At 43.9% G+C, this 17449-nt stretch overlaps 1 protein-coding gene across 1 annotated transcript in view; it reads left to right on the forward strand.

The window, feature by feature from the left end:
* The window catches only part of FGF18 (fibroblast growth factor 18), a 153900-nt gene that overhangs the window by 111177 nt on the left and 25274 nt on the right, over positions 1 to 17449 (forward strand). Inside the window, exon 4 of the mRNA XM_084825559.1 lies at positions 13314 to 13420. Within this exon, the coding sequence (XP_084681685.1) occupies positions 13314 to 13420 (107 nt within the window). The remainder of the gene's footprint in view (positions 1 to 13313; positions 13421 to 17449) is intronic.

A 17449-nucleotide genomic window follows, 5' to 3' on the forward strand; every position in this document is an offset into this window, starting at 1 on the left:
TATCACGGGTGTGTGTGTGTTTTTTTACTTTACTTTTTTTTTTCGCGGCTGGGGAGACTGGGCGCTCCTCCCCGGCCTGAATTTCGGCGGCAAGGGATGGGGCGCCTCCCCCCCGGCCTGAATTTCGGCCGGGCGAGGCGGGGCGCCTCCCCCCCCTCGCCTGAACTTCGGGGGGAGAACCGAAGCGCCTCCCCCCCACCGCAAAGCAAGCTGCGGGACTAGGTAAGTCCCTTTCGTCCATCCCTACTAAATAGTGAAAGAGAAAGACAGAGAGCATCTCTACACCAGCCTAAAATCCCGCATTTAATACGGGGCTTTCTTCTTCCTTTTTAAATGCAGGATCGTGATGGGCTCTCTTTGCACATGCTTCCTCCCTGCCCTTTCCCCTCCATTCCCGCCTTAGCTGAATCTTCCATATGTTTCATTATACAGCCACTAGATGGTGCTGTGGTCTATCTCCTCTTATTTCGATGTTTCCTCTTTTCATAGGGGAACTCAAGTGCTGTAATTTGATAGCTCTGATCTTTTAAAAAAGATCTCTGATCTTTTAAAAAATGGAATATAGGTTATTTAGTGCGGGAGACGCTCTGGAGGTTGACGACATCATCTAAAGGACTCGCAAACCTCTGTGAGTAACCAGTCTCAATAGCAAGATAAAAGCTCCATGTGAACAAGCCCAGAGAAAGATTAAAGGGTGACCAGAGGTAAAGGAAGACAGAGTTCCTTGCAACAGTTTTGAGGATTCAGGGCTGGGGGACTTCGTTCCTCTCCAGATGTTGCTGGACTACAGCTCCCTGCAACCCTGGCCCTTGGCCATCCTTCCTAAGTCCAACATCTGCAGGGCCAGCCCTGGTGTAGATGAAGACATTTAGGTAGGTGTGACTTTTTCACCCCTGCTTTCCACACCTGTGAACATTTCTTCTTCTATAAATACAGGCACTCCCACCCTCCTTTGCATGTGTTCACCTTAAAGAGAGAAGGAGAAAATGGAGCATGTATGATAAAAATTAGAAGTGGGCCCATGTTGCAGTTTGGGATTAAAAGTGGGCAAGATTTCTAGACTACTGAGCTAAAGTATAGCCCGTGCTCTCATTTTGAGGCCATTTCTCTGTTGTTGTTTTTTAATTGCTTGTGCAAAATTCTGTAATTTGAAATGAGATTTGTGGGACAGTGTGCCTACCCATATCTTCTCTCACATCTGTTTTATACCACCAGTAGTTCCTTTCTCTTCAATACCAGCAACTTCTTATGTGTACCAGAGCAAGTGAAAGAGAAATCAGATGCCAGAGCTATGTGTTTATATGAATAAGATTTCAATATGTAGGCAATATAGATTCTCTCACTTGCTCATAGCCTGCAGGTTTTATTACTCCCCATGGACTTTACATAATTTTGGCACTGCTCCCTCTTCATTATGTCATGACTATGGAGTGGATGCAAGGTCATTCTATCATGTATCGTAGGATTCAACGTTTGGATTGTAAACGCGAGCTGAGTTTGGTGATATTTCAGCCGGTCTAAGGGCTGCTTCACACACTGCAGTTTTGTTGCACTCAGAAAATGTCTGTCTTTACGTGTAAAGTGCAGCATGGGTGGGGGTGGGGTTTGCCCTGCAAGTATATGAAGTAGCTCTCTGGACGTATTTGTGGCTCAGAGAACATCCATGCCATATTTCACATATTATAACTAATCTACAATGTCCTACATGATTTTTCTGTTGGATATTATTCTCTGTGTTGGTGACTTCTAAGCATGGATATAAAGTGGGAACTTTTTCTTAGCAATTCTGGAGGCTTATTTTTTTGCCCCAAGGAATGGACTTGTAGCAAAGTAAAACTTATGTTCTGCACAAACAAATGCCAACTAGACACTGACTCTGCCTCCTCTCACACTGTATTGTGCACAAGTTGTGGTCAAAGCAAGATAGTCTTACCCTGTACCTATCTGGAAATTATTTCCTTCATAGGCTGAGCATTGCAATCAAAAAGAAAAAAAGTCACATCCATGTTCATGATATGGGATTTCTGAGGTGCAGAGAATAGTTCACTGTGTTATGGATATAAAGGCAGTGTAAGAAGTGGTGTAAATCTATTCTCAGAATATGGGAACATGTGGGCGCCACTTTATTCTACCATTTTCACAGATTCTGATATACTCCATGTGGCAATGGGTGATCTTTTGCTGACACAGTGGCTTGGATCCTGATTTTCCTTCCTTGAAGAGAGCAGAGTTCACATTCATCGAACAGGACTTACTCGCCTCCCCCTTCCTTCTGCAGCCTCCTGTGCGCCCTCCCCACATATCTGCTCCTGGGGGTGGCAAGATCCGTCAGAATGGTGTGGAAGGATGCAGGTGGGGGTGGGAATTGGCAGAGACCTCCTCCCTGCTTCCCAGGAAGCATTTTTGCCATAGGTCTAAAGCTGCTGAGCCCAACGCTTTCCTTAGCCATGATCTTGCTAGGTGTTCTTTTAGCAAGTTATGATTTGTATCCCTGATCCATAAAATGGAATTATACTATGTTATTTGTGTGTGTGTGTGTGTGTATATATAAAGTAATAAATAGTTTAAAACTAAACACAAAGAGAGAGTATTATGGAGCATTATAACTATACTACTCCATAATACTCTCTGCTCTTATTTGTTATGATTTTTGAATTGTCTTCCATTCAAAATTATGTTTGGATTCAACTATGAATCCAAACATAACAAGTCACAATAACTGTGGGCTTTTTGCCTTGGAGCAGCCTTTGCCAACCTAGGGGCTGTCTCCATGAGTGATTTACTCAGAGCTGGCAGCATTTGGAGGTCATTAGGGATACATGACGTCGTGGCCATCCAGCAGCCCCCACGGAGTTTATCATGAAAAACTGGATTTCCTGAGACTGCTTAAAGTCTGATTCTTTTCCTTAAGTTGGGTTCTCCATGGTATAGTTGTTGTGTGCCCCAGCCCCTGCATTGACCTCAGGTATGCTGGCCCTGCCCAGGGGTGTGCCTTTCACCGTGACCCCGGTGAAGGCGTGTTTCCTGTGCGTTTCCCATCCCTGCACAAACCAATTAGTGTCTCCTCAAAAGTAACTCCCATTGTGCTGAATGAGGCTTGTCCCTCGAATGCGCAGTTCAGAATTTACAGAGATCCCCTCAATCGAAGTAGCACATTTTAAAGCACTATTTCCCTAAAGACTGTAAAGTGCTTCCACCAGGCTGTGATTCTCCGTTGTTTGGTTTACTGCCTTCAGAAGTAACTAACTCAGACCTTCATTCCTGTGCAGCCTCGAGTCAGAAAGGGGGCTGGTTTCCCATCCCTGTCCCCCTCTCCTTTCCCAGCACAAACATGTGTGTGTCTACTTGGAAGTAACTTCCATTGTGGTCAATGAGGCTTGTTCCTGAAATGCACACTCCCGAAGTTATTGAGATCCCCATGAATCAAAACAATGCATTTAGAAAGGCTTGATGACAAAGCTTTGAAGCTTTGATTGATTGCAGCAGGGCAGCGAGAACGCTGTGTTTCTATAATGATTGTCAATGTAAGGAAGTGGGGAAGAGAGAGAGAAAGAGAGTGATTTCTGTGGATACAGGGGAGGAAACCTCCCAGGATTTTATCAAAGAAGAAACAGGGGAGAGCCTGGACAGACGGGGTGGGGAGCCTCTCTTATTAGTTGAGCAGCCCCTGCCCATCAGATGACATTCACTCCACCCCCCCGGAAGTATGTTCTGTGAAGTGACTTTTATTGGTGCAATACACTTGCTTGTGGAGCCCTGCGCAGACCAAAGCTGACTCCTTGAAAAATCCGGGTAAGCCATGATTGGCTTCTCCTTCCGTCTCCTTCTGTGGTTGTGGAGAAACACCCCTAGTGTCCTCCAGATATGTTGAACTAGGGGACCTCCCAAGAGTGTTGATCCAGAACAGCATCTGAAGTTGTGGCAGTCTACAGTACGTGAGGTTAAATGAGAAAAAGGATTAGAAAACACGTTTAATATTGCAAGTGCTATAGAAATGTGTAATCTGCAATAATAAGTGATTGATTATTTCTAGAACTGCCCTGAGCCTTTATTATAGCCTGCTTGAGGTGACATATGGGCATAGCATGAACAAATATAAAGGGCTCCTGTTCAGGATTCCAGCCAGACAGCCATGCCTCTCTTCCAGAATACTCCATTCTGTTTGGGGCTGGCGTTTGGCTTGGTGGGTCCCTCAACAGCCCACCAGTGGAGCCTTCTGCAGCGGTGTTTCTGCTGTGGGGTGCTTCAGCACAGACCTCTACCTTGATGGTGATGAAAGCAGCTCTCCTCTCCTCCCCTTCCTTTCCTTTCCCTTACTATGAGGCAGGCATATGCCAGCCGTAATAAAATAAGCTGTTCTAGCTAGCGAGCGCTGCTGCTTGCACCCTCTATTTTAATTCTCTCACAATGCCTCTGGGGCGCCAGTGGAGCAGTGCTCCGAAGTAATGCTCTATTGGGGCTCCAGAGACATGGTGAGGGAATTAAAATGGCAGGTTCCAGCAGCAGTACTTGCCAGCTGGACTAGTTTCCCCCCACCTCATGGTAAGGGAAAGGCAGAAGGATAGGGCAGAGGGCCCTCCAGAGGTCTAGGGTCATGTCTAACAATGCTCATCCCAGGCCTGAATATTTATTTATTTAAACTATTTTGTAACCACACTTCATCAAAATGATTCCAGGATAGTGTTTAGAAGTTCAAAAGATTCCAGGATAGTGTTCCGGGATAGCATATGTGGACCAGAACTGGATTGTAACATTTAGATCTCAGTAGGATGAAATGTATCTGTGTGAATCCACTTCTTCTTTACAGCCAAACCTCTCTATGTGTCCCCCCTTTGATTTAGCCCATTGAGACAAGAAGGAGTTCTTTGATATAGCAAAATCGAAGCTGCACGTTTCTCAGTTTCCTGTAACTCCCTCCTAATAACTTTTCATTAGCTTTCTGGTTCCCATCCTCCTACTCGAGGGAAATCTTTGAAAGATAATTGGCATCACCATCATCAAATGTTTCTCTGACTTAATGTTTTCTTAGCTGGACTATAGCCTTTCAGCACATATACATGCATCCAGATACATGTTATCCCTTTCAGCTAGACATGCGAGAAATTGGTCTTTTTTTTCTCTTTCTAGTGGGAGTTCTCAAGAAAGTTCAGGAGGAATGGACCAATACAGGAAAAGGTTGCCAGCAGAAGGTTTTCCCTTGTTAGGAATCAGAAACAATGTTTAAGAATGGATATCAGTCTTCCCACAATATTTCTACTGAAGAATTGTAGTTTAAAGCAACAGAACATTCATCTTCCAGCTAGCTCTAAAGAACAAAGCAAAGGAAAAGTTAAGGCATGACGTTACAAGATCCCAAGGTGAAAGCCACCCATATGTGGAATAAAATGATGAGTGATTTTGTTAAATTATAAAGGACAAATGTCTTCAGCACTGGAAAAATGACAATATCTCATTGGTCCAGATCTCCCCAAATGAGATGGGGCATGGTACGCAGGGAAATTGCTCCTGTTATCTCCAATAAGAGTGGGGTTTCCTACATGGGGCAGTGCCTGGAGGCTCATGGGCCGGATGGGGAACTGCTGTGGGCTGGAGGTTCCCCATCTCTGCTCTTGACATTCATTTCATAATGAATGAAAATTGAATCAAATGGGCCCCGTTCGGTTCAGTTTATTAGGAAACCAATGCACATTCCTACACCTACCTACAGATTTGAGCGCCTCTAGAAATGGCCATGAAAAGATACTACTACTGATGCTGCTTTCCCAGTACCTAAGATGGCTGTGTACCTTAGATCTTTAGTCTAAACTAAGTCACATAAAACTGAGGTTGGCTTCTCAGAAGAATAATATGCTGAATGAGAAAGTGCTTATATGAAAACAGAAAGTGATGGAACATCTGCAAACTACAAGGTCTCCCTTACTTGTATATATAGGCCCTTAAACATTTTCATGTATGATTTTGGTGCTGAAATAGCATCACTTCAATACAAAAGTACTATTGCAGTTCTGTAATTTTGTAGTTGCACCTCCTGTTCCAACAATTTGCTTTCTAATGGATGAAATTTTTGCATCTGAGTGTAGAGTTGTGGATTACAATGTACAAGTGAGACCTGCAACATAAGGTTGCAGTGTTTCTTCACCTCCTAATAGGGGCACTCCAGTTCAGGTTGCCAGCCAGCCATTCCCTCCTGCAGAGTTTGCTCTCTGCCCAGTTTTATGTTTTTCTTTTCCAACTGACAGTCAGCATTCCATGGCTTTTAACCATGCATACTCAGTCCTCATTGGGCTGTTTTTGGGGTGGGTACCTTTGGAAGTACCCCCCCTTTGGGAAGTACCCCCCCCCTTTGATGTTTTAAAAAAAGATTTTGGGGGTACTTCTATAACCTCAGGTTTTCCCCGAGCATGCTGATACCTCAGCTGTATTTCTCAGGAGCCATGGTTTGGTTACAGTCTTGTTGGTACTCTCCAACTGAGTTTGCTATTAGAAGGAGTGATTTGCAATTTGCTTTTTTCACTTAAAGGGGCAAACTACACATTACATTACAATCACATATAACAAAATTCTTACAGCCCATCATCTATTGCAGTTGTCTCTGAACGTTTTTGATCGCGCACCCCTATCAGTGAAAAAAAATTGAGCATGCACCCCCAATATATGTATATTTATTTATAAATTATATACATGCACTACTGTACTAATATATTATGGACATTATAAAACACACACAAAATTGAACAGGATGAGATAAAGATGAAATAAACAATATTTTTAAAATATTTTTTTCTTAATGGTAAAAACTCCCTATTTGCTCTCACTTCAAAAAATGATTATTAATTTAATCTGTAATCCACTTAACTGTGCACAGGTCGTTGCTATATGCTGATGATCGAGCGGGGGCACCACTGTCAACTTGCAAGGAGGGGAAAGATGTGCTTGGCTGGGCTCCTGCCTGCGCTAGAGCCAGAAGTCCTGCTCACCAGCCCTGCACCCTGCACAGAGTCCCCACTCCTTGGCCGGCTGGTGGTTTGGCCTGGGCTGTTAACCCTTCCCGCTCTCCTTTGGCAGGATGGAAACTGAGAGGAAAGTTCCTGCTTCCTTCTTGGCTTTGAACAGAGAGTGGGAAGGGTTAATCTCTTTTCCTGCTTTACTGAGCGCGAAGGAAAGGTTAATTTTCTTCCTGCTTTCCTTCAGCCCCACAGCCACCCTTCTTGAACACAACAGCAGCTTGTAGTAGGGATGTCAGAGAATTCCGCCATGGATCTCGGTGAGGCCAGTGCATTTGGCCCCTCGAAATCTGTGGCGGAACAGCCTGCCACCCCCCCACGGATCCCCCCCAGGACGAGACTTACCTGGGGTGGATGTTCTGGGCAGCGGCGGCTGGTCTTCCGACTGGCTGCCGCCGCCGCCATTTGCAGTCTTGTGGTTGTTTTTTTTCCAAGATGTGATAGGCTACGTAAAGATTTACGTAGCCTATCATGGCTGGGTAAAAAACAACAACAAACGCGTACGCAAATGGCGGTGGCTATGGCCGCCGCCATTTGCGTTCCTTATTTTTCTCCGTCTTAGTCTACGTAAATATTTACGTAGACTAAGACGGCGAAAATAAGGGGAACGCAAATAGCGTAGTGGGCGCTATTTGCGTCCCTTTTTGATTCGCCGTTTTAGCCTACGTAAATATTTACGTAGGCTAAAACGGTGAATATTAAATATTTACGTATCTTAAATATTTACATAGGCTAAAACGGCGAATCAAAAAGGGACGCAAATAGCGCCCGCTACGCTATTTGCATTCCCCTTTATTTTCGCCATCATAGTCTACGTAAATATTTACATAGACTAAGACGGCCAAAAAAAAGGAACGCAAATGGCGGCAGCCGTAGCCATCGCCATTTGCGTACGTGGTTTTTTGTTTTTTACCCAGAGCCCTCCTCGGCCGGAAATCCGGCTGCGGACGGCTCTGGCCTGGGCCTGGCCGGCTGCTCCGTGGAGCTGCCGTGGAGCACAGCCAGCCGTGGAGGATTCTGGGGGGGAGGAACGGATCGCCTCCCCCGCTGTCGAGGATTCTGGGGGGAGGGACAGAACGCCTCCCCCCCACCATCAACATAATCCGCGGAAAGGGAAGTGACTTTCGTATATCCTTAGCTTGTTGGAGCAGCAGGAGGCAGCTCCCGCACACCAGTGGATTGTCTTGCGCATCCCACTTTGGAGACCACTGATCTGTTGAAAAGTTTCTTCAGGAGGCGGCGAAGGAACTCTTTGCACTGGAGAAGAGTAGGAGGGAATCTCATACATAACGTTTCCTCTGCTTGTCACGTTCCCCCTGAAATTCCTTCCTGACTGCCGCTTGTTACTTCTGCTGGGTTCTAGGCCCATGTTTAACTCACAAGTGTGGGCATGAAAATGCCAGGGGTTAAACACAGCTCAGAAGGGAAGATGTACAAGAAAGGTTTAGCACTCCTTTCCCTCGAATGCAAATTGCTCCTTCCATTCTGCAATGAAAAAGGGGCCATTTGGGCTTCAATATGCGTACCGTAGCTGCAGTGTAATAATGTGTACTTTGCCAGTTAGTTGCAGTGAGTGATGAAAGAATGTAATACCCATATTTTTTTGAAGTGATCACTTTGAAAATAAAATAAAATGAATGAATGAATAAATACAAATGCTTTAGAAAAAGGTTAGCCTAAAGGTGGTGCTGTAAGTATATGGTTCTGGCTCATATTTCAAACCTTGGCTTTAAATTATCCCAGCCTAAGACCTGGGCCCAATATTATGCCAAGTCAGAAGAACTATGTAATAACTTAGTTGTAATCATTCTAGAAAAAAAAAAAAAGCAAATTAATTAAGGACCTGCCCACTATCGGTTTACACCTTTGCCATGTGCCTTACAGTGTTCATATATCACAGAATTGTACCTGCAGCCCATGAGATGGGCTAGTTGCTTCTGGGTGTAATTCATGATTCTTATGGTCAGTTGTCTGGCTGCCTGGGAACAAATCTATCCCATGATCCTATACACCGAGCTCACTGACAGCACTACCTTGGAAACATAACTCTAAAACTTTGCTTTTAAATATTTTGCATTTTGCGTTTGAAACTCATTGCACCATGCCTCCTGGTCCTTGTTTTTGTAGGGATGAATATTGTTACTGATGTTTTCCCATGAAGTTTGCTACCTTCAGTTCTGCCTTAATTAGTTCTTGTTAGTATAAAGGTACACCTATAGCATTTTGTAGCCCGGCAAGTAGGAGAAACGGTAATTTTCATTTATTTCCAAAATTATTACATTATTTTATTAGGTCTTTAAAATTTATTTAAATTCTTTACTTGAAAAAAAGGGGGTATCATATTTTAATTAGTAATGGTGTCAAAGGAGAGCTAAATTAATTATTGGAAATCACACCATCCAGATGGTTTTAATTTTCACAGCAGGGAACCAACATCTTTTTAAGGTGATATTTTTCAAATTAAAATCAGCCTGGGTATTACTCATACTTGTTTTAGTTTGAGAGTGAGGTGATGTATCTTGTAGTTTTGAAACTACCCAGCTTTCATGAAAATGTTTTGGAATGGAGAGACAAATGTGAATTTTAAAAGACGCAGACCTGTTTTACTTAAATGATTGAAATCAACCGTTTGGCTCAAGATGATGAGGGTGATACGAAGTCTTTTTGTCATTATGCGGTTTTCTGTTGAATCTGTAGGACAAAGTTCGCCAAAAGTTGTTTTTATCTGACAGTCAACATTATAAGTAGAAAAAAGACAAAGGACTGAATTCCCTCAGCCCTTGACATATAAATACAGCAACACTGGTGGACAAAACTAGAGACAATCACCTATGCTAGCCAACATACAAAGCTGCCTTGTACTGGGTTGGACCATTGGTCCACCTTGCCTAGTGTTTTCTACTCTGGCAGCAGCTCTTTTGGATCTCAGACAGAGGTCTGTCTCCAAGTTCTTTGGCAAAGGTCCCTCTCTGCTCCTTAGGGGTCTTTCTCACTCTTCAAGCCGACACATTTTCCACTGTGGCCATCTGCCAGCCCTTCTCCAAAGTGTTCATGTTGATTCAGGATAAATGGACAGTGACTGGAATACGACTGTTCACTTGAGAACTGCTGGCCCAACTTCCTGGAGACTGCCAGCTTTGGGCATAGCACCTTGATGAGGGCATATGTGAATAATGTCTGTTGCGGCCCATCTTGAAACTTCCATTTTGTGCTCAGTTTAGGCCAATCCAGGCTAACTTACTTTATTCTCTCAGGGGAGCAGGAGACTATATAGTATAAAATGGGCAGAAAATCAGAATGTCACTGGCCATTTTCAACATCTTTTCCACCCCCCCAATGGGTGGTGTTCTTTGCCTGACAGTTCTAGGATCTCAAGAATACTGTATATCAAGGATGGGGAACTATAACTGGGTGGGGCGCTGGATCAAAGCTGCTCCAAACACAGCGTTGGGTGGAGGGGCACTTCTCCAGCCAGCGGCTTGGTGAGGGAGGTGGCCTCACTGCCACATGAGTGTGGAAAGCCCACATGGAGCAAAGTCACCCCAGCTGAGGCACTGGGTGGAGGAGTGCTCCTCCGCCTGGTCCAGGAACCAGCTTTGCTGGCCCAGTGCCTTCTCCAGTTGTGGGGAATGCCAGGTGGGCAAAGCTGCCCTAAGCAAGGTGCCAGGTGGAGGAGTGATCTTCCACACAGTGCATCAGCCAGGGCAACTCCACCTGCCCCCAGGCCTTCCCACACTGGGGAGGATGTGGGCTGGCTAAAGCCCTTAGTGTGCTTCTTGGCTTTCCTGTTGGGATGGCAAGTGGTGCACCAAGGGATTCCCCGTTATCTCTTATGCCTGCCGTTCCTGCAATCAATGATCAGAGGTAACAGCGTGGATTCCTCTTCCTGCTTGTCCTGAAGGGGCAGTGCCTGAGGGAGGGGGAGGGTCCTTGGCCAAGGCCCTGTGGGCCACATGGGCCAGCCTGGGAGGCTAAATTGGCCCACGGGCCAGCGGTTCCCCATCCCAGTCCTATATACTATTAGCAAATTCATTTTCCAAGTATGGATCCTTATGTAGCCAAAGTGGCACCTTCCATGCATAAGAGGGCGATATGAACAGGCTTAGGGAAACCCCTATGGGGGGGCTATGGCTTTTATAAGTACAAAACCACTTTAGAAAAAAGAAACTCTAATGGGGTGGGGGTGGGGGTGGGAAACCAGAGCAGCCCAATGATGACTGGGCATGCTCAGTGGTCACGGAATGCTGGCTGACTGTTGTGGGGAGGGGGGGAGGGGGAGGAGGAGTGGAATGGAGTATCCTGCAAAAGGGCATGGCTGGCTTGCTGGAATCCTGAACATTTTGTTGCAGGACCCACTTGTATAGCATATTTGACCAAGAGTGCTGTCATTGTTAAAACCCCACTTGTTGTGGAAGTTCCTGTTTCGTGTGGTACTTCATCCATGTGGGTACACCACATGGTGGGATTTTTTATGTATGGACAAGTGTGAATGGAAAATTATTTTTAAAATTATAAAATAAATAATAAACTTGATTAATACAGTGTGTGTGTGTGTATACATACATACACATACATACATACACACACACTCAGAGAGAGAGAGAGAGATGGATGGATGGATGTTCCCTTCTCTAGCATATTAGCAAAATAAAGGCTTGCTTCAAGGGGTTGTTGTATGGGTGGATGATATGAAGACTGTTACACATTTCTATTCATAGGGAACATTACCATATTTTGTTGCTTTTTACATGCAGCTATAACAGAAAATACTTTCTTTGACAACAGTGCAATGCACATATTTATTTTTCCTGTTGTCAGTGGGATTGCTTGATAAGTACAATAATGTAATGAGAGCAGGGATTCTTCATTTTGGCACCTATGCGATTGCCCCTGTACTGGCCACATTCCAAAGTACTTGAGTAGGGACCTTTCTGCTAGCAGGACATGCTGAACAAATAACAGAGCCCCTGAAGGGCAGGATTAGTACTGGAGCTGTGTACAAACAGCCCCTTGAAATTCTCCACCCAATTTGTGGGCAGAGAAATCAGTGGGACCATTTCACTGAATTTCTCAAAGGGGAAGAGAAATTCTCCAACAGTTTTTCAGGGGTGGGACTCAACATTAGCAGTGGAAGCAATAGCACACCTTTGTCGTCCCCCACCCCCTAGCTTGCTTGCTTGCTTGTGTGCGTATTTATTTATTTATTTATTACATTGCTATACCACCCAATAGCCGAAGCTCTCTGGGCAGTTCACAATTATTTTTTTTTTTAATTTGTTGCAAGAGGCAGCAGCAACCAAGTTGGCAACCTGGACACCATTTTGAATCCTCCACAATGTTCCAGACCTAGCATCATCCACAGTATTCTGTGTGTGCGGCATGTGTGCGTGCATGTTGGCGGGGGGTGGGATGGCATCTGCTACCAAATAGTGGTGGAGAACATTCAGATAACATTCTGCAGAGTGGCGTTCTTTTAGGGTGGGGGTGGGGAGTGAGAAGAAGAAAAATCTCAGAAATGTGCTCATAAAAAGTTATTCTGAGAAATTTCAGCTTTGCTCTGTCAGCACCCTTCTAGCCAGTGACAGCCCAAGACACTTTGCTGCCTGAAGTGGAGCCCAAATGACCCCCCCCCTGCTAGGGCCCACCCTTTAAAAACTCTTGTTGCCCCATTCAGATGCCAGTTCCTGCCTCCACTTATCCACCCCCCCCCCAATCGTACTACCTGAGGCAGGCTGTTTCACCCTGATGCATGGCAGGGCTGGCTCTGCTTATAACTTAGTTCTTTCTTTGCCATCATGTAGAGCAGCAGCAGTCAGAACTTTGCCCCCAAGCCTTTTCTTTCTCTTACGTTTCCTTCAATTTCAGAGTGTGTGTGGATCTATAGTCAGTGGGATTACTTTTGCGATGTACAGTACAATCTGGAGTCAATGGTTGCCAAATGCCCCTTATTTTGAAGGGATGTGGTTTATTTTATGGAAATAAATGCAACCTATTTCCAATTCAACAGAGTTCCATTGACTGTAGTGGTAGTCTCCATCCCATCCATCCATCCATCCATCCAAGAAAAGTCCAGCTCTGTACTGCAGCACCAGCTGCTGTTACATTGATCTGGTGGTCATGCAATGTGTAGCGCACACGGGCTTGTGTGTTTCTTCTGCATTCCCCTCTCCCCCTCCCCTGTGATAGAGCAAGGATTCTCTACCTCACCACTCAGATGCGGAGAAGATATAGAAGAGCATCTTCACTCATTCACTCTATGACTGGCCTGGTAAATGCCTGTTTTTGTTTTTCTTCTTCTTCCTTTACAAGCCCAGCTTCTAGTGGAAACAGACACATTTGGCAGTCAAGTCCGGATCAAAGGCAAAGAGACAGACTTTTACCTTTGCATGAACAGGAAAGGAAAGCTAGTAGGGAAGGTAAGTGTTTTCTATTAATTCATTTGTAATATGAGTGTTACCTTTAGCAGTGACTGCGAACCCCATAATGATGTGTTCTGAACTTTGCCTGTCAACCCCAAATGAAAAGCAGGACTTGAGGAATGCTGGAATTCTTAAAGCGTTCATGCCTTTACTTGAAAAAAAGAAAGAAAGAAAAAAAGAAAGAAAGAAAAAGAAAACCCCTAACTCATAAAATTAAGTACTGTGGCTAACCACTGAGGTTTTATTACTGATTTCTTTGGGTACACACAGGTTTCGATTTTACAGTTGCAAAAATTGATAAAAGATGTGCGTATCTCTCCAAAACAATTGGGAGCTTGCATTACATGATTGAAATTTCTCTTATCTTGGTGGTTTAATTAAGTAAATAAAAAATTAACAAATGCAATCATAGAAATGTTTTAAGGAGTTTGGCAATGCAATTTCTGTCTTAAACTGAGAATAGTTTTAAAAAATCATGATGCTGTAAAGTTAATATTCTTATTAGGGATGGGCTTCATGGTTCTGACACTACAGGAATATTTTATTATCTTTAATTCCCCCACCCCTGTCTGACACACAGACAATAGAAGCATGTAACAAATTACATTGTATTTACCTATGTAGCAGAGTATCTTTGCTGTTGGTATCAGATGAAAACAAATTCACTTGTTTTTGTAGCTTCCACCACTTTTTGTTTTGTTTTGTTGTCAAGCCCAGAGTTTGACACAGGCGCGCGGGGGGGGGGGGAGTTCACTCAGTACAGATAAAAAGCACCCTCCCTGGCTACCACACAGAATTAAAACACTGACATTGACATCAGAGTAGAAAAAAAGGGGGAAAGTGATTTAGCTTTTGAGTCAACAAAGGCATAGAACTGAAATCCACATTCCCAAATAGAAACCAGGTGCCAGAGTTGCTGCTGTGGGATGTTATTTACTTCTGAGAAGACAGCTGTGTGAGATGTGCCTCAGAGTACTGAACCCTGCAGCCTCTACTCAGGCCAGCTGGACTAATTGTTGGCTTTCAAGACGATATATACAACCAGCGACCACCACCAGCCAAAGGATCTTACTGGTGTTACTTTATTTTTTGCGAATTATGCAATAACTTTCTTTTTTTATGCACCGAGTGGAAAGAAGACTGCTGTTAGCCAGCATGCCCTGTTGGTTGGGAAAACTAATAATACTGATCATGAGGGCCAGGATGGTATAATAGTTAGAGCATCGGAGTAGAACTGGGGAGATCCTCACTGGGCCATGATGCTCATGGTCTGTCTGTCCTTGGGTCAGTCACTGTCTCTCCGCCTAGCCTACATCACAGGACTGTGTGATAATAAAATTGAGTTGGGGTGGAGTGAAGTATGATGTATGCTGCCTTGTGCTCCTTATATTGCAGATAGGGGCAGGGAAGGGTGAGGCAAAGAGAGACTTGCTTGTGAGTTCATGGTGAAATTTGGACCAGAGACTTCCTGATTTGAAGCTTAGTCTCATAGCTGCTACATTACATCTGATCTCAGTTGTACTATTGCCTTAACATCAGTGGTACACAAACTCACATCTTATTTTCTGTACACGGCCCAATTGCTTCTTGATGTGGAAGATCAGAAAACAGACATACAGTGCAAATAGACAAACATGACCAGTGAGGTGTTTCATGGGTAACAATGGCTGAACAGGTGGCAGATATGCCCATATTCATCATTACGTATTTAACAGTACACGTATAATGAAGTACTTATTTCAGTGCTTAAAAATGAAAATGACGAGGTACATAATACATGCAGGTAGAAATAACAGCTGATGCAGGTTAGGTATAGCTTAACTGTTGCAAAGTGAAAATCAAAAGAACCATGACTTTTGAAATGGAGGGAATTATACTTTTTTTGTTTGAACTCTCGATGTGAAATCCTTTAATTTCATTAATTGAATCCAGTTTTAATTTGTTCATATAAAATGGAAGGTTTTGATTCCTTCCATGTGAATTCTTATGGTGTCAAATTCTAAAAGTATAAGCTTGCACTGTGTGTGTGTGTGTATACACACACACATATATACACACGCATACATATATAAAATATCTTCTTGTAAATATCACATCTGATTCTTATCCAGCCTTCCCTTTTCCTACCTCAGTTGCTGACAAGTTCATAAAATACATTGGACTGAGCAAAGGGGATACTGTATGAACATTGTTTTGGAAGGAAAGTCTTCCAATCCAGATGCATTACCCTTATTAACAGCTTCTTAAGAAAAAAGAAAGAAAAGGGGGGGGGGAACCCTAATATTAGTGATACCAAAAGGTTATGTTTTTAATTAGTATCAGAGTTTCAGCTCTTTTTTTTTTGTGGCAATAGCTTGAGTAACTGCATTTTTAATATACCAAATGATTTCTAAACAGCCAGTAAACCCCTGGATACAAGTTTGTGCCTGGGTTATGATACAAATATTTAAGTCTACCAAGGGAGGCAAAGAAACCCATAAAGCTCTTTTGCAATCACCCTGGAGTGTTCGCTTGCCAATAATGAAACTGTGGGCTGTGATTTCCCCCCCCCCCCATTTCCTATTGACTTACTCTATGTAACCCTTAACTATACCAACATATGCCATCTGGCTTTCTTCTCCTTTGCAGTGAGCATCTCTGGATTCTTCCCCAGTTGGAAACCTGGTTTGAGTTTAAAATCTTTGTTTCATATAATCATCTACAAAGGGTATTACAAATGAGAGCAGGTTGTTGCTATTTTCAATTTGGGATGTCTGACAGAAGTTAACCGTTTCAGAAACGGGGCTTGTTACCTACCTTGGAGCTTGTTAGACAGAGTAGCCAGCCAGGCGAGCAAACTCATCCTCCAGCCTCAAAAGAACAGGCTCCCTTACTTTCCATCTTTCCCTCATCAAGGCTAATTTACATCTCCACCAGCTCTTCTGTGCCAAGGCTTCCAGTGGAACTTTCTCAGGATCCTGGAATGTAATCTCCCTGGAGTTTCCCTCCCCCCACTCCATTTTCTTGTTCATTATTGTTTGTCACTTCACAGCTAGATCTGGCCATGATATTATGAACAGGATTCTAAATCTGTTTATTGTATGTTTGTGTTCCGTGCGTACACACAGCTGGTCTACATTAACGGAAAAAATGTAGCCAAATCAGCCAACGTAGCAAATATAGCCAGTGTAGACAAGGCTAATAGTTTTAAACATGAGCAGGCTAGTCAAGGTCAAGGCTATATTTCATTTCATTTGTTCCAGTTTAAATGGAGACAAGTCTGTCTACACGAGCTATGCTCCCTCTCTGATATTGAAAACATGTCTCCCCACCCCACCCCCCAAAGTTTGATTTACATGTTGACATTTGCCTTTTTGGATCTTTGAGCAGGTGTGCAAGATACACGAAAACAAGAAATATTTACATTGTTGTACCATTTTTGCCTGTTATTGTTATTGTTGTTATTGCTGCTGTTGTTATTGTCAGAGGTCCTGTATGTCACTCATTGCTGTGCAAAAGCCCCAAAGGGCTGATTTTTAGGGTGGCAGGGATCTGTGCAGTCCCTGAGTTTGGCCCCCAAGGCACCGCTTCCTTCACCTCTCAGGAGCAGGTCTGGCACCAGGGCCTACACACTGACAGGAGCTCCAGAGCATCTGAAACCACTGCTGGCTGGACAGCAGGTGAGTGTGGATATGGAGCAGCGGCTGCCTCTGTACTCTTGCCCAATCCCAACTGTGAGATGGTGGCATCAGGGAGAAGGAAGAGGGGAAGCTGCCACTGGAGTTATTCGATGAGTAGGAGAAAAGTGGCCTTAGTGATATACACTGGTATCTGCACCCCCCCACACACACACACACAAATGGAGCCAACCCTGTGCTCAGGGCGTCTTCAAAGTTCCAAACAGGTACAGGCCACTTTTCACAAGATAAACATAATTGGCAATACTAAGCACACATACGTGGGAGTCATGCAGTGGAACTTACTTCTGAGTAAACGTGCACAGGATTGCACTGTTAGTTTTAGTCTCATATAACTCTGTATATGTCA

The sequence above is a fragment of the Heloderma suspectum genome, chromosome 1, assembly GCF_057233095.1.
Source record: "Heloderma suspectum isolate Gila_16-S chromosome 1, 16-S_ref, whole genome shotgun sequence".
NCBI classification, from domain to species: domain Eukaryota; kingdom Metazoa; phylum Chordata; class Lepidosauria; order Squamata; family Helodermatidae; genus Heloderma; species Heloderma suspectum.